The 18468-nt window shown below is 37.7% G+C and overlaps 1 protein-coding gene, 1 long non-coding RNA gene and 1 pseudogene across 2 annotated transcripts; all 3 read left to right on the top strand.

Annotated features, from left to right (window-relative positions):
* The first annotated feature begins 482 nt into the window (after window positions 1-482).
* LOC126633815 (uncharacterized) lies at window positions 483-1841 on the top strand (annotated as a pseudogene).
* A 570-nt stretch (window positions 1842-2411) lies between these two features.
* On the top strand, window positions 2412-3195 carry LOC126583980 (uncharacterized). The gene is made up of 2 exons (XR_007609906.1): window positions 2412-2722; window positions 2816-3195. It is a non-coding gene; the product is annotated as an uncharacterized LOC126583980 (long non-coding RNA).
* Window positions 3196-4102: 907 nt separating this feature from the next.
* On the top strand, window positions 4103-6296 carry LOC126583978 (coniferyl alcohol acyltransferase-like). Its single transcript, XM_050248542.1, has 2 exons — window positions 4103-4537; window positions 5065-6296. Exons 1-2 carry the CDS (start codon window positions 4130-4132, stop codon window positions 6031-6033), a joined length of 1377 nt encoding a protein of 458 aa, XP_050104499.1. The 5' UTR covers window positions 4103-4129; the 3' UTR covers window positions 6034-6296.
* The last annotated feature ends 12172 nt before the right edge of the window (window positions 6297-18468 follow it).

Raw genomic sequence — 18468 nt, 5'->3', positions numbered from 1 at the left:
AATTTCAAGTCTCCAGCCAAAAGACTCTCTTGACTGAAGACTTGGGGGACTACTGTTTATACCATATTTAGGGCCTCGTATTTAGACCTCGTATAAATACTCGGGGGACTTAAATGTAATTATGTAATAAAGGAAGGGGCAAATATGTAATTAGGGGAGGAGCCCTTATTCTATAAAAGGGCCTCCTCACCCTCACAGAGTGAGAGGCTCATTCTCACCCTCAGAGGCCATTCCTAAGCTTCTCTCACCCTCTCAACGCTCTCACTCTTAGAGCTCTCTCTCTCCCTCACTTCTCAGAGAAATATAATACAATCAGTGTGGACGTAGCCCAAACCTTGGGGTGAACCACGATACATCTTGTGTTATTTACATTTCATGCAGATTCACGGTCGGATTTACGTTGTTCCAAGACCTCCGGTTTTGTGCATCAACATATTCAATAATGAATCCTATAATCATGACACATTGATATATATATTTTGTCATTAATTTTACATCATTATTTAATTGCGTATCCTGTAGTTTATTTAGATTGCAGGTAAACATACGAATTAAATATTTTTAGGTGAACTTCACACTTTGTGATGAACAATACTGGTTGTTCACTTTTCCGTTTTGATTCGGACATCCCAGAAGTTAATGCATACAAGTTGGTGTAAGTATTTCTATAGCTTTAAACACAATTAAACTCTTTTCTCTGTTGTAAAAGAAAAAGAAATATTAGTTTCATAAAATTATTCAAACAGTTTTACATTTTCAATCATACAGGTTTGCAAATTGTAACGAGCCTGAGAAAATATTGGCCCCCTCCTCCAGACAAGTAAATGAGGCTGAAATTTTACGCACAGCCAAGATGTTCACAATTGATGAAGTCGCTTTTCTAGATCCTGATTTACACAAGGTATAAAACCTAATTACATATGATTGCATTTTTAGTATACATAATTAGTATTCCTTATACAAAACTATTACAAACTGTTTTGCAGAATGATACGTTTTTCTGTAAAGCGTGTGTCAAGTGTTTTGACACACGTTATCAATCATGGTATAGTGCGTATGCCAACTGTGACAAATGCATAAAGACTTGACAACTAGACAGCTGATTTGCCAAAACTTTGTTAGAGCGATACTTAGCTTCAATTTTGTGATGTTAAACAAAAAATTCTAACCTTTCCTGCTTTCACGTTATTTAAATAACTTTCAAATACTATGTGTTCAACAATTAAATCATTGTTCAAAACATACTCATTGCAGCACAGATTTACCCTTTTTGTACAAAATTGGTATAGCTTTTGCACTTTTGATCATGTTATCTTCATTACTTAGTGACTACAATCTGCTTCTTTTCGTTTACACTTGGTCAAATTGTTCCAGTATTGGTTATGTTGGATATATGTCAACAATCTGTGATAATTTATATATGCTAATAAATAATAAATGCAATAGGAATTAACAGAATATAAACTAGAATACGAATTATAAAACAGACAACTTGAAGATCGATTGAAGATCGAGGCTTGCGTACCGCAATGTCCTTGAAACAGAAATTTCGTCCCTACTCTGTGCTTGTAATTCTACGGACGTCTGCTTCACCAGGATTCAATGATCAAGTTAAAATTCCAGCACCGGAAAATTTAACTTCTGGCGAATTTAGTGTGGTTCTTTCAGTAAGAAGGTTTAGGAATGTAGAAGATGAAGTTGATTATTTTTTGTATCTTAAATGCCATGCAGATGGATGCCTGTTTGCAATAGGTATGAGAATGGGGTGTGACTGTTGGGAGACATCTCTTCAGAGGGGTGCTTTGCTCTGTGTTCAGAAAGAACTCTCAGAGTTCATCTAAAAGGATGAGTCTTTTCATAAAAAATAAATAATTAATTAAATTTGAATTTAATTAAAAATAATTAAGTAAATTCGAAAAATAATTAATTAAATAATTTAATTATTAGAGCCCAAGAGCCCCAAGGCCCATCTTTTGACAATTAAATATATATTAATTATAATTAATTATATATTAATTACCAATTAATTAGTACACCCCAAAGCCCAACCCCAAGGGTGAGCCCAATTTTAGTCTCCAGGCTATTTCTACTCAAACTACTCAAATTTCCAACAATACCCCACATTTAAGTCGAAATTCATTCAAACTCCATCTTTTGACAATTAAATATATATTAATTATAATTAATTAGTACACTCCAAAGCCCAACCCCAAGGGTGAGCCCAATTTTAGTCTCCAGGCCTATTACTCCAATCACTTTCTCTAAAGGACAAAGCCTTATAAAGTGATAAAATCTTTTGGGAATGGCCCATGTGGAACAAAGAAATTTCTACTCAAACTACTCAAATTTCCAACAATACCCCACATTTGAGTTGAAATTTCATTCAAACTCCAACAGGTTATGCCATGGTCTTCACATATACTCTACTTTTCTCACACGTTAATATGGCTATCATAAATCCAAACTATTAATAAACTTAATAACCATGAATTTCGTTGTAGATTTAAGTTAAAAAAAAAAAACACTGATCTTTCTGGTTTTATCAATGCTTTCTTCTGTTTTATTTTTATTTGTATAAGTTGAATTCAAGATTATTTTCCATCAAGCAGTTTCGTTTTTTTTTAATCTAGGTATAAAGTCAATTTGGTTCTTGAGTATCACACCAATGAAATCAATGCTCTCATAATTGGAAAATCTGGTGAAAAGCTTTTTGGTGTGCCATGTAAACACATAGTACTGAATCAAAGATTAGTTGATCAACAACAGTTACCAAACGAGTTATTTAAATATAGTTTGTTTTCTTTTCTGCAACTAGGTTGTTTTGACAGTGTAGAACCAAAACTTCATCTGGTGCCCTAAAAAATATACAGTATGGTTCATCAGCATATGTAAAAAACTCTTCCGGATGTTTTATGGCATGCAAATAACTCTTTTTACTCAAAACTTATCAATATTTTTGCATGTTCATACACCAGCACTTCTTAATATTTTGTATATCATTGCTGGTTCTGGTTAAAAACAACTACAACTACCAGACTGTTAGATGAATGTAATATTTTTTGCATGTACATAGACCAGCATTTTGTAATTTTTTGTATCCAAGTGCTGGTTTCAGTAGAATGATAGCTATAGCTACTAAACTATGACAAATGGATGTAATATTTACCAATGAAGTTGTCCATATTTAACTGTTTATCTCTATAGTGTTTCTAATATTTTTGTTATCAATGGTATTAATATTTTGTTACACTGTTTTTAAACCCGCGACAATGCGCGCATTATACCTAGTTGTATCTAGATTTAAGGGGAAAATTCTTTCGACGACGAAAAAATTAAACGGGGAAATCGAAAGGACAAAAAATAAAGGGGCGGGAAGGAATTAATAATTTGCGTCACTTTCTTGACAACAAACCAGCATGTTTTCGCCAACCTTGAGCTTATTCGTCGGCTTGAATGTTCTCGACCAACAAAATTTTGGTAGGTGTAGGTTTAGATGTTTGAAGCCGACAAATTAAAATTTTCGTCGGGCCGCCAGGGAAATCTTTTGTGAATTTTTGTTGGCTTTATATTTGTTGGCAAAATGATATTTTCTAGTAGTAGATGTTGGACTCCTATCTGAAATTTGAACCATTTACGCCACATACATCACTCCAAAATATTCCACGTATTTCAGGGTTTTTTTTTTTTTGTCTTTATACTACCCCTAAGAAAAGTAAGAAAACATGTGGAGGGTTGTTGGCTTGGCTTGGCTACCTAGCTAGCTAGCTCTTCCTTTTCCTCCTTTCAGAGAGATTTTTCAATGTGATTGTCACACAAGATAATACATCACATGTATTTATATAAATAGTGGGATATATGTTTTAAAAGGTTAATAACTTAAAAATTAAAAATTTTCATCACTTACATAGAAACACATGATGTACCATCCGTGTTTCCGTCACAATTAAAAATTTCTCCGCGTTTCCTTAATATTCTATCGGCTATAACGTCACTTCACTCTCCAACTCCCCTTAATATCCTATCGGTAACGTCACTTCACTCTCCAACTCCTTATAAATTCAGTCCTTCTCTTCTCGTCTTTTCCTCTCAAAAACTAAACCATATAGCAGTTAAATAATCACTTAAAAACATGGGGAGAGGAGAGTTCAAGGTGACGATGAGCAACCAAGAAGTGGTGGCAGCTGCCTTGCCACTGCAAGAGTATTGGCTACCACTCTCCAACCTTGACTTGCTTTTGCCACCTTTGGACGTTGGAGTTTTCTTTTGCTACAAAAATAAGCAAAGCATGAGCTTTGGGTCCATGGTTGGGGTTCTGAAGAAGGCCATGGCGCAAGCTCTTGTGACTTTCTACGCCTTCTCTGGTGAGGTGGTGCCGAACTCTGACGAGGAGCCTGAGATTCTATGCAACAACCGTGGCGTTGATTTCACTGAAGCGTTTGCAGATATTGAGCTCAAGGAGCTCAACTTTTATGACCCTGATCAGAGCGTTGAGGGGAAGCTGGTGCCCAAGAAGAAGCATGGTGTCTTGGCTGTCCAGGTTTGTACCTAGCTACTATCATGTCATTTCCTGTTACATGTTTCGAACGTTTCTACTGTGTAGTTGAATTGTGCATGTATTACGGAATGTAATTATGAATATGAACTTTTAACACGTAACATATTTCAAAGGAACAGTACCTGTCCCTTGAATCCACTCACCAAGTTTTTCTTTTTTCCTAAGTACGGATGATTCGCTTGCGAGAAGGACAATTTTTTTTGAAAGTGGTGTGATCCACACACTTATTTTTACCTCTCACATATCTTTTTCAGTTTTCGACCGTCGAATCAAATGAATTGAAGAAGATTAAAAGACAAAAGTTAACAAAAGTATGTGGAAAGTAAAAAAATGTATGTGAATACCACGACTTCTTTTTCGAATTACTTACCGTAAAAAACTCTATGGTGCTTCGGGTTATAAAATACTCCGAGAATTGAACCCACCCCCCCCTGCCCCCACATTTTTTCAGTTAAAAATAATTATATTTTTTTTATTTAAAAAAGAAATTCCAACAAATTAAATTACAGGTAACTGAGCTCAACTGTGGTGGTGTGGTGGTGGCATGCACGTTTGATCATCGCATTGCAGATGCCTACTCAACCAACATGTTTCTGGTCTCATGGGCTGAGATGGCTCAGTCCAAATCCCTCACTATCCAACCAACTTTTCGTCGTTCTTTGCTTAACCCTCGTCGTCCTGGTCACATCGACCCCTCCCTAAACGAAATGTACGTGCCCGTCACGGCGTTGCCGCCTCCCAGTAAAGGCCGTACTACTGATGATCATGACCATCTCATCAGCCGCATATACTATATCACATCCGAGCAGCTTGAAAATCTCCAAGCCCTAGCTTCCTCCAATGGCTACAAAAGGACCAAGCTCGAGTCCTTCTGTGCATTCTTGTGGAAAATGGTAGCAAAAAGTGACACTAGTAATGATCGTGCCCAAAAATTATGTAAAATGGGCATTGTTGTTGATGGACGGGCAAGATTAAGTGAAGGAAATTACCAAAACGACCATGCAACTCTAATGGCTGCATACTTTGGAAATGTGCTGTCTATTCCATTTGGTGGGGAAAATATTGAAGACCTAACAGAGAAGCCACTGAGTTGGGTAGCTGAGGAAGTCCATGATTTTTTGGAATGTGCTGTGACCAAGGAACATTTTTTGGGGTTGATAGATTGGGTTGAATCTCATAGACCAGTGCCAGGCTTGGCCAAAATATACTACAGTGGGAGCAATGAGGGGCCAGCATTTGTTGTGTCGTCCGGCCAACGGTTCCCCAGCTCCAAGGTGGATTTTGGGTGGGGCTCGCCTGTTTTTGGGTCGTACCATTTCCCGTGGGGAGGCAGTGCTGGGTATGTTATGCCAATGCCAAGTCCAGTTGGTAATGGTGACTGGATTGTGTACATGCACATGATGAAAGGGCAGATGGAGTTGATGGAGAAAGAGGCTGCTCATGTGTTAAGGCCCTTGACTTTTGATTATCTTAATTAGGTAAATTTAGATATAATCAAGTAGTGTTGCCTAGCTATTTCATTATTCCTTACCAGTAATCTAGCTCTTGCTGCAATATATTGTATCTTCTTTGTATCAAAATCATGCAAGAGATTTTTGGTTTGCTTGGCTATATATGGTTAATATTAATATTAGTCATCTATGGTTGATATTACTTCTAAATTATAGATGAGTATAAGCAATTATCTGTCGTTATAGGATTTATATAGCCGACTTCATTTAGTGAGAAAATGTCTTGTTGTTTTGTATAAGTAATTATCGGTCGTATCCAAAAACAAGTTTTCATGGTGTTATTATTCTACTCAAACTACTATAAGTAAAATGCTAATATTGAGTGATGGTGTTTCCGATACACATAAAAACATTTCTCTCTAGAAGAGATCTAATATTTTATCATGTCCCAAACATTATTCCAATCTTTTTATTATTCAATCATGGTACATCTTTCTCTCACATTCTTCCAATCATACGTTTAATTAATCCTTATGTAAAAGTTTCCTCAACTTTTGTCCATATTATTCTTTGGATATTATTACAAGCCACTTTTATGGACAGGGGATTTTTGAGAAATCCCTTCAATCTCTGCCTTTACAATCTCAGACTATATATTATTGTTTTTATCCAAAATGGTCCTTAAAATTTGCATAACTCCTCACTTTAGTTTCTGAGATTTGAAATCAATAGAATTGGTTCCTGAATTTCTCCACCATCAATCATTTTGATCATTCCTTGAAAAATCTCCATTAAATAAGAATAGAATGACCAAAATACCCTTAATTTTTGTCATATTATTTTGGCTCATTGTTTATTAAATTGAGGGTGTAACATAATTTTGCATTGAAGGACCAAAATGATTGATGATGGACAATCTCAAGGACCACTTCTATTGATTTCAAATCTGAGGGACGAAAGTGATGTGTTATGCAAATCTCAGGGACCATTTTGGCTAAAAAGCTGAATAATATTAATCACAATATTTCTCGTTACGTACTTAGTATTATGATTTAGTGGCATTTTTCTTTATTTAGAAGTCAGAAGTCTTATATTCAAATATATGATCAATTTGATACAATATTATTTTATTTAAGGTTGTTTAACTTGCACTGTAACAGTAAGACAAATTAAAAAATAGTTTCTTTATCAAATACTTCAAATAATCTTAATTTTACTAGGCGAGTGGCATTCGCTTTTTGCACCCGAAGTTTCATTTACAAATTCCACTCCCATATATTAATGTAAATTATTCCATCATTGTCAAAAAAAATTTAATTTCCACTACAATCATATATATATATATATATATGAGTCAAGTCGATCCGGTGCCGAATTTCAATTCGTTATTGCATCTCTTTCGACTACTTTGCACTTTTGTAAAGGCATATATATTTGACCCAAAAAAAGGGCATATATATATATATATATATATGTATGTATGTATATATATATCCATTGGCCCTGCACGATGGTTATAGGAAACAGGATCATTTTTTTAAGGATTCCGTGATCTCACACGTTCATTGTATATCGCACGATATACGATGAACTGATGAGATCATGGATCCTTCCATAGGAAACTTGCCAATGCTTTATGCCCTCTTTTTAATAACTAAATGTTTAACAAGGGTTACGTATTCTTGAAGTCAACTACTTTTCAAAGTTACAATTACTTTCCAAACGTTAACAATATCTAAATGAAATTGCAAGATTTGGATGAAGTTAATCTTATATTATATTTCAAAACTGCAGTTATCCCCATAGCTTTTACTTAGATATGATGCACTGTGGTAATAATTGCTAAGTAATGTTCTATTGATCTCAACTCGAACTTCTCACTAATTGCGGGTTTTGTAGTATTTTTTTTTTTTGGAAAAATTAGTATCTGGTCTCTAGTTATTAATGTTCATTGATTGAAACCTTATTAGTTTTTATATTTTGATCCAAGTCATTAGCATTAATGTAATAATGAATTTACATGTCAGTTATATAATTTTTTTAAATAAAAATTAATAATTGATTTAGGATTTTAATACTCACACCTTTATTAAACACCTAACTAATTCTCAATTCAAAACATTTCCAAAATAAATAAAAAATTAGAATAAGTTTGTACCCTTTAGCTTTTTATAAAATGTTTTCAATTTTTTAATCTTATATACCCATTCATGTAATTTTTCTCAAATTTTTAATCTTAAAATGTCACATTCCAGTCTCGACTCCACCGTAGCACAATATTTTACTCTTTGGGCTTACCATTCCCTAACAGATTTGTTTCTGGGAACTCATACAAGAACTTTCCAGTGGGTCATCCATCCTAGGATTGCTCTCGCCCGAACTCGCTTAACTTCGGAGTTCCCAAAGGGCCTCGTGCTATAGGAAGGGGAGCATGTACATATAAGGCACATCACCCCCTCTCTGTTGGTCGATGTGGGATCTTACATAAAATGTACCCATTCTTAACTATACCCATTTGTTATATGTAAAATGTACCATTTTTTTTTATATAAAATCTATTCAATTTTTTTTTCTAATCCATTTTTAAACTTATATGGGTACATTTTTTTCTTTTGATTTGAGAATGTATTCATATCAAGTTTAATCGAAGAAATTTACTAATGTTATTAAGCATAATATCTATTACTTTTTTTTGTGTGGTTTTGAAGAATGTACCCATGTTTTGGTACAATAATTTTTTGTTGATTTTGATGAATGTACCCATGTTTACACACACACACACACACACACACACATATACACACAATAGTATAATTTTATATTTTAATATTTTTAATCCCACAAATTTTGGATTTTTATTTAAAATCTCATTAATATAAACTGTGACAACCCGTCCCAAATCTTACGTTTTTACAAAATTAAAAAGTGTGATTTTACGAAAATGCCATTAGAGGCAAGGGTCTTGACATCCGTTGACCTACGTATAGCGAGGTGTATGAATTAATACTAAGCGTTTTCTTGAAGTACTCGATGTTACGAAATTATAAAACTGAGAAGTACTTTTGTTTAGTCGCTATTTATATATTTTATACATTTTTATAATGATATATTTTGTTTATCATTTAGTGATTTTAAAAATAGTTGAAGAAGAAGAAGGAGGAGGGGGACGGGAGAGAGAACAGAGGGAAGGGCTTCTGCCCAATCAGAGGAGAGGAAGAGAGAAGACTGCCCAATCAGAAGTAGAAGTGAGGAGGGAAATGAGGGAGAGTGGAGAGCGGGGGAAAAAAAGGGAGGACACGGGTTCCCAACTCGTGACCCGTGTACACCCAGTCTAATTCTCCATATTTTCCGATGGTTTTCCATCGATTTTCTCACAAATTTGGACCAAGAAACCATTCCCAATCATCCCCTAGTCCTTTCCTCTTCCTTCCTAATCAAATTTTATAGGATTTGAGCGTGAATTCGAGTAGAACGAAACTATGGGTTCCGAGGGTGCCATGACAAAATCCAACGATCGTGAAGGTAATCCAGCAAATTTCTACCACCACTAAACTCCCATAGAACCCAGGAACAAAGCCCAATTAGTGGTGGAGGCGTCGGAACACGTTTGGAGGTCAAATCGAAGCACACCCAATTCTAGGGTTCCGACGGGTTTTGATGAAATTGGAGCCTCTCTAGGCCAAGTTGGCCTTGGTCACAGGTATAAAAGTTGTTCTAATCATTGAGATCTTCAAATATGAAAATTTTGGTAATTTTTAGAGATAGTTGATTTTTCCGGCGAGTCGGGGCGGCCAACCGCCACCCATGGCGGCGCGTGGCTAGAGGGCCGTCAATGCTATTTTTAGGTTATATTTGATTCCTTGAATTCAGTTTTGAGAATTGAATGACGTAGATTGATCGATAGAACCAAAATTCTCTAAAATACGTTAATAGGCCATTATATGAATCGACGATCCGACCGTTGGATCGTCATCAAACTTTAATAGGTTATTATTCATAATATTTGAGGAATATAGGAAATTACGGATTGGGAATCCGATGTACGGATCTTCTCGAATTGGATTTGTAAGTTCGTAAAATAAAATGTTAACCGCCACTTGGTTTTGGCAATTGGCGGAGATCTGACCGTTGGATCGTTCCAAAACTTTAGTATGTTATTCTAGAAGCATAATGTGGATCCTTGGAAGTTACAGATCAGAGATCTAGTTTGTAGATCTTCTGGATCGAATTACGTAGACTCATGTGTGATGTAAGTTATGTATTGTATCAACGAGAATTCTGAGATATGGTTTGATAATTGGTCACAGGCGCCAATCGTTTGTGACGCCTCGATATTTGTGCTTGGAAGTTGTAGCGCAGACTCCAGGTGAGTGGATATTTCCTTGCTTATCATATTTTTCATGATTGATAATTCTATAAATGCTTTTAAATAAAACTGAGAAATTTATGTCATGACATATATATATATATATATATATATATATATATATATATATGTTATAAAATACTATGAGATGGTTGAGTTTAGATTTCATCGTGATATATCCATATGCGTATTACTATAATGATTATTGCGAACTACGAATGGCTTGATCCCTGTTTAGGGTACGTAGGCAGTCTAACGAGACGTTAGATGCAGCCATATAAGAAATGAGATTATATAATCGAGACAATAGCCTTGTTTAAGGAATTGAGCAATGTGAGGGATATTGGTAAAAAATGTGCGTTTTAACTTTATGTTTTGGTGATTAATAGTTAGTACACCGTATTATATAATTGGAAATACTATGAAATGTTTTTATTTTAGATTTCATCATGGCATATCCATATGTATATTCCTTGCACATAATTATTGTGAACGTTCTGAAGTGCAAAGGTGAACGCAGGACACACAGGTAAGTTCAGGTAAGTTTAGGTAAGTTCAAGTAAGTATACGGTATTAGTTGAATTGATGGGGTTATGATATGACTACATTTATGTTTAAAGCAACTCCGACACTGTCATACAGGTTGCAATAGTAGGCAACTCCCGCATTGTCGTACAGGTTACTTATGAGTTGTACATGTTGTATTAGATGCATTCAAAGCTCATAAACATGCACCCTGGTGTTAGTGCTCCCGCCCGTGGCCAGGGCATAGTCCTTCAATTAATATTCGCCTCCCGCACCATACACTCACCTTGAATTCAAGGTAGATGCACATGCCTGTCGTACAGACCACTATAGGTGGTTCCGACTCGTATGTGACTTTTCACGTGATTGTAGCACTTGAGCGTATTCATTTACACCCAGTCATGTCGTACAGACCACTACTATGGTTCCGACTCGTGTGCAGGCGTAATGCCGTATTGGTCACTAGAGGTGACTTCGGTTTATGTGCTAGAAATGATTAATGAAATATGAGTACAGACGTACAGGTCACTAGAGGTGACTCCGACTTATATGCTAGCCATGATGAGATATGTGATGAGCTAGCATATGTAATGAATAAGAGGTGAGCTAACATATGTGATGAATATGTGATGAGCTAGCATATGTAATGAATAAGAGACAAGTGATGAGTACGTGATGAGCTAGCATATGTAATGAATATGTGACGAACTAGCATATGTAATGAATATGTTATGAACTGGCATATGTGATGAGATATGGGTAAGTTATACAGGTCACCCTAGGTGACTCCGACTTGCGTACTAGTATGAGTTATTAATCGCATGATTATTTGATATTATTGATGAAATGCTGTGTTGTGGTATATTATGAATTTTCTGGAAACTATACAGGTGTTGTAGTGAGGGGTTATAATGTTTTACATGGTTTCTATTAAAATTTTACTTACAGGGCCACTCACCTTGTCTTGTCTTCACCCTCCAGGTTTTATTAGCTGAGCTTTCTTATCATCGAAGATTCATGGCGATTCTTAGTATTGGAGATTATTTCGAGGGTACGATTCTTAATTCACTCTTCTGTACTTACTTATGCTCTAACGTCACGTGTGAAGTGGGTTCATTCCCGCTCGCAGGTGCACTCTGATATTTAGGCACTCTTAGGTTTAAATTTATTCACAATCTTCCACATCATCACATTTTATGGCTTCGTCACCTTCCAGGTGTCGACCAGCACAGCTCGATTAAGAGTCCTAGTGGACATTCCAGGTCGGGATGTGTCATAAACAACTATAAATTTCAATTTTTAATTTAAAAAATATGGTAACATACATAGAAATAATTTCAGGGACTTCAATAAAAAATTGAAAATCAACAAGGCTTCAATAAAAGAATATTGATAGCTAGGGTCCGCATCCAAAGTCTCCCATTTGTTTTTTATTGTAAATGAGATGTTGTAGGTTCTATTAATCGATGACATGATACCACTTTATTTTGTTATTCTTAGTGTAAATAAATCACTATATTAAAAATAAATAAATAAATCTTAGCTTGAACGTACATATTTGTCAAATAAATGTTTATATTGTGATACTAATTCTTACCACACTGTTTCATGCAAAAGTCAATCAAGTATGTTGCCAGACTATAAATTATACAACTATGTTTTTTTTTGGCTCCAAGTGATCTTTGTCATAATTTCTCTCAAAGTTAATATGATTTTTTTTTTTACTACAAGCACAAACAGATTGCTTTATTGGGGGAAAAATATAGAGCGGTAACTAGACAGAAAATCTAAAGAGAAACCAGCTTCCACACAGAATAAGCTAGCGAGGAATATCTGTTGGGAGGGATCGGGTGAGCCACTTTCGTACGTCTTACTAGTTTTTAGCAACTGCATGGAGAGTTTGTACGTACGAATTAGCAGCAATGATGAGATAAATGGTTATGACTTATACTACTTATCCTATCAATTTCAAGGCAAAACTTGCTGTCACACACTTTTATACCAATGCCATCACCTTATTATATATATAGTTTTGTTCATGGTATCGTTCAATAGTCAGGGTGGTATGACGAGCAAAGTTGTCACAAACACACTTAACAGATAATATCATGCATGCATGTCTAAATATATGGTTTATCAGGACAGTTAAAGGATACGAAAATCTTGGAAAAGTGAGATTCTTATTTCATTATATAGGTTTTAGTTTGGCCATCACAACCTATATGGATTGATTGAAAGAGGAATCTGAGCTACACGAAGGTGCCAGAAGCTGTACGTTTGTGTAAATTAGGGTATATTATTCATGCACTCAAGAAAGGTTATTAGAGTGGCATCATATCACCATACCCCCTTTTTTTATTGATTAATTTATGGGATTTGATTGACGTAAAAGTAGTTCAACCCTTACCATATCATTAAGAAATCATTCAAGAATAAGTACCGATCGAGTTTTATTAATTTAAGTGCTAAAACCAAATAAGATAAATGGGACTTTGTGGAGGGCCTACTGAAGTAGTTCACCTATCATAGTTGATATGACATCTGTAACATTAGAAACTAAATCATCTAAAAAACCCTACACTTTCAACACCATCTCTCCCAATTTGTCTCAGAAGATGAAGCAACATTTCCAGCTAGGGTAAAAAAATTATAAAAAAAAATCCTAAAGTTTTGTAAGGTGGTGATTGAGGGTTTGGTTAGGGAGGCCAACAGAAGGGTGAATTAAACATATATAATCTGGTTAACAACTCTTGACCGTTTCACTATATATATGTACTTCACAGTTTAACTGAAACCGGTGCATTATTCTTTGTGAGAACTAATAAAAAAGTTAGTGTTACTGAATTAGGTGAATACCTAGCTAGTGAGGATTGAACGTAATAACTAAACGAAACTTATATTTTGATTAGAATTAGGGGTGGGCAAACGGGTATAGGAACTGCAGGTCGGGGTGGGTAATCGCGGGTCGAGGTGAGTACAGGTCAGTTCCTATTTTTTAATAGGGGAAATGGGGCGGGGTGGGGTGGGGCAATGACATTTTAGGGTTGGGCCAGTTCCAGATGTGTAGAAAAATGGGACCCCAGGCCGCCCCGTTTGTAATTGAAATAGACGGCCCAGATTGAAAATAAACATACCTTCAAATCATGACCATTGGTTTTACCCTAGTATCTCTTAATCTGATCGAGTCTCTCAAGTCCTCGACCCTCCTCGACCTCTTCGTCTTTCATGACCTCGTCCCCTTGGACTTCCCCTGAGCCCTTCCCTTCCATAGTTCCACCATCCACACTCCATCACTCCCCGTCAGTCATCTCCTCGCCCACCCCTAACATCATCGCCATCATGAGTCTGGGCCCTGACGACCACCACGACTGATCTTCTTCTCGATTGTTCTCCTCGATGACATCCCACCCCAAACCCCCAAACCTAAAGAACCCAGGCACCCGCACCACCCATCTTCTCGATTCTCCTTCTATCCTTCCCGACAACATCACCGCCATCGCGACCACCAACACTCCATCGTTTTCGCCAGTTCAGGTGAATTCTTTTTATTTTATTTTTATTTTTTTAGGTTGTTTAACCTCTGATGTTTGTAACTTTGTAGTTTGAACCTTGATCTATTGGGATGTATGTAATCTATGCTCAATCTATTGCGATGTTCATGTTTGTTCTTGCTGATTTGGTGGATTTTCTGATTTTTTAAGTGACCATGAAATGGAGATTGGTTTTAACAAGATTGTGAGGTATAATCTGTGCAGGTAACTTACCTAATTATCATGATTTTGTGCACTGCAATTTGGAATGCCCAAATTGGAAGATTAGTTGGTTGGATGATGGATTGCAAAATGTTTGCCATTGCAATTTGGAATGTCCAAATTTGTTTGGAACACGAACATTCAATATTTGCCTAATTGAATTGATCTACATGGGACTTAAATTGCCTTCATGAAGCATACATACTAGGATATATATTATATGTGTGTGTGTGTGTGTACAATGTGGTTATGCCCAATAAACGTGAGAGATTCTAGAACTTTTCTCAATCCAACTGATGCATTCTTCGTGTTCCTTATTTTGTAACATCAGAAAAATGGAGGGGTAGGATTTGTGCAATTGCAGTCTGTGCAATCTGTGTGTTTGTATCATACTTGACCAATCCCGAAACTACTGAGCATTGATCAACGTTATACCGTCAAGGACCCAGAAGAGTTTCCCTCCAACCAGGAGGCCAATCACAGCGCGACACATGTCGATATCAGCAGCCAATCATAGCGCGACACGTGTCAACATCAGAAGTCAATCACAACACGACATGTGTCAATGTCAGAATGAAACTAGAAACTCTCTTCTATAAATAGAGATCATTCTTTCACAATATTTCCTAATGTCATTTGTACTAAATCATTCACTAGTACTCACAAAAGGAGAGCTTGAACCTATGTACTTGTGTAAACCCTTCACAATCAATGAGAACTCCTCTACTCCGTGGACATAGGCAATTTGGGTGAACCACGTACATCTTTTGTTTGCTTCCCTGTCTCTATCCATTTACATACTTATCCACACTAGTGACCGGAGTAATCTAGCGAAGGTCACAAACTTAACACTTTCTGTTGTACCAAAGTCCTCACTGATTTTGTGCATTAACATTTGGCGCCGTCTGTGGGAACGACAGTTATTCCCACTCTCTTCAGCTTTGTTAAGCTGGTTTCCACCATTCATACACTCTCTTTTGACCAGGCATCCTTCTCCAACATGGGGAGCGAAGGAAGCCACAGCACGCAGAATGACACCCCTTTTACACTTGGTGCGAGGCAACGAAAGAAGGAAAGAAAGAGGGTTGATCTTCAAGCTAAAGTCAATGAGCTAGAAGCTCAGAACAACAAGATAGCAATGAAGAATGAGGTCCTCCAGGAGCAGTATGAGAAGCTCTTTCAGACGCTCCACGAAACTAGGCGTACTCAAACACACGAGCTCATCATCCATGTGGAAGTCAACCATCAACTGGGTGCCCTCAAACACAGAGGGTCATTTGCCTTCGACATGGGTATTCCCGTTGAGGAGCGAGATACTCATCGAAATGGCGACCAACATGAGACTTCTCTCAACCCAACTGTTTCGACCCGAAGCAGGAGGAGTGAAGGAAGGCACCTCCTTACAGAAGGAGTGGAAGGATCGAAAGCTGTCTTTCGCCACTGTCGAGATTTCCTAAAGCAACGTCGAGATAATCCCATCCATGTAAGCTCGAAGATCAATGACCCAAGGGTCTCTGAAAGACTCGGTCCCCTCCCATGTCCCAGGCCGGCTACCAATTTGGGGAAGGGGTAACAAGTCCTAGAGAAACAGGAAGGTATAGGAAACTCAAAGATGTTCCGACAGATATACCTTAGAAGTCAGTACGGCGAGTCCAGGGAAAAATCACATGCTTTTGATCAAACCTTCATACTTCCAAGAGAAGATGAAGATTTACGAAAGAAAGCTCCAGTGGTACATGACTTCACTCAGGACCCTCTTGTCCTACAACTTCTTAAGGAAGTAAACAAGTTGAAGGCCGAACGACAAGCTGAGATATCTTATTGGAACCAACCTAGGCCTGACCCTCTTACAAGGAGGATCCTCGACACCCCCTCCAAACAAAGACAAAGTAGAAGCTTGGCTTGCAACTCTATACTGGAAAGGAGGACCCGATTGAACACCTTAACCTTTTTTAGTCCACCATGGCATACCGGATGCACACTGACGAAGAGCGATGTCTTCTCTTCCCCTTTACCCTCTTTGGTGGAGCTCTAAACTGGTATTGTCATCTTCCACCTAAGACAGTAGACTCATTTGAGGAATTGAGGAAAATGTTTGTTTCTCAACACATTTTCCAGACTGATCGCTTGCACTCTGTGGAAGACTTGTACACTATTCACCAGAAGCCAGACGAGTCATTACGTATGTATGCTGGCCGCTTCAGCCATGAATATTCCCGTTGTGCCGAGGCAGATGACAAAACTGCCCTCAAAGCCTTCACAGCAGGCCTACGTGACTGTTTCTTCAAGTACATGATCAATGCCAACACTTGGAAGATTTACTCTGAGGTGGTGGCACAAGCTTACAACCATGCCTCCGCCGAGGCAAAGACATATCAAGGGAAACCCCCCATAGCCACCCCTTATCAGCAAGTAGGGAGTGGAAGCCAAATCTAACTAAATGAGAAAACATCAACATTCCAAATGGCAGTGGTGCCTCCCCCTGCCTTACTTAATACTTTGCCAAGTCAACAGACATATCAATCTTAGGGCAAAAGGAAAGATTTCCATCCTCACCAGTCTCATTTTAGTAAAAGGAGTAAGGGACACTATCGCGATAACCAAGGGTATCACCATGATAATCCCCGACCCCAGGCAGTCAATACAGTGGGTCAAACACGTGTCAGGACAGCCCCTACCCCAAGGTATGAGGCATACACACCTTTGAATGCCATATGCGTGGCCATTTACCCAAACATAGCACACTTGATACCAAAGCCAAAGCCGAGGCACTCGGATTACAAGCCCACAAATAATACAAGCACGTTTTGCTGATACCACGAGCATAACGGCCATGATGGCGAGAAGTGTATCACCATTCGGGGTCATATTAAAGCTTTGACACGTGAAGGAAAAATTGATTAATTCCTCCTTCACCCTTCAAGAAGTAACCGTAACCAACGCCAGGTGAATATGATATATTCCATAAGTGGTGGCACACCCATATCTAAATCTTCCAACAGGGCCATAAAAAATAGTAAACGAGCTTTAAGGTCTGGCCACCAAGTGTTTCACCTGGAAGACATCAGGGGAAGTAAGTATCAAAAACCTAACTGGGATCCAATATGTTTCTACCCTGAGGAAGAAAGAGGTATCATCTACCCTTACAACGACCCACTGATCGTGGAAGCTCACATGGCCAACTTTGAAGTACAACAAATCCTGGTAGACATGGGGGCTTCGGTCAATATCATGTTTGCTGAAGCTTTCAAGGCACTTAATGTAGCTGAACACTTGCTCGATCGCTCGATTTCCCCTCTGATAAGCTTCTCCATTGATATCGTGCAACCTTTGAGGAGCATACACTTACCTTTCACCATTGGTACAAGCCCTTACATAGCTACCATTACCACTAACTTCCTGGTCGTTGATTGCCTAATGGCATACAATGTCATTTTCGGACGCACAGGCATCAATGATCTCAAGGCCATGGTATCCATACATATGTTGTTGATGAAATTTCCAACCCCCTATGGCAATGGTTACATCAGATGAGATCAACTTAGTGCACGATCATGTTACAACACTTCGGTCAAGCAACATCACCTGCCTGTGCCCAAGGAAACCCTTTCTATACATGACCAAGTCATAAAGACCAGCCCAGACGAAGCCAACTTGGATCTTCACGGTGGCAACAGTCAACCCGACGATCCTCGAGATGACTCTTTCACCCAGCAAGCATAACCTGCTGAAGAGTTGGAGAAGGTCTCTATCTCAAAAGATTATCCGGATCGCATAGTAAAGATTGGCACCACCTTGTCACCACCTATTCGATTGTCA

The sequence above is a fragment of the Malus sylvestris genome, chromosome 9 (assembly GCF_916048215.2).
Source record: "Malus sylvestris chromosome 9, drMalSylv7.2, whole genome shotgun sequence".
NCBI lineage: Eukaryota > Viridiplantae > Streptophyta > Magnoliopsida > Rosales > Rosaceae > Malus > Malus sylvestris.
Note: the sequence above shows the minus strand (reverse complement) of the source record. Positions and strands in the feature narration are given on the sequence as shown.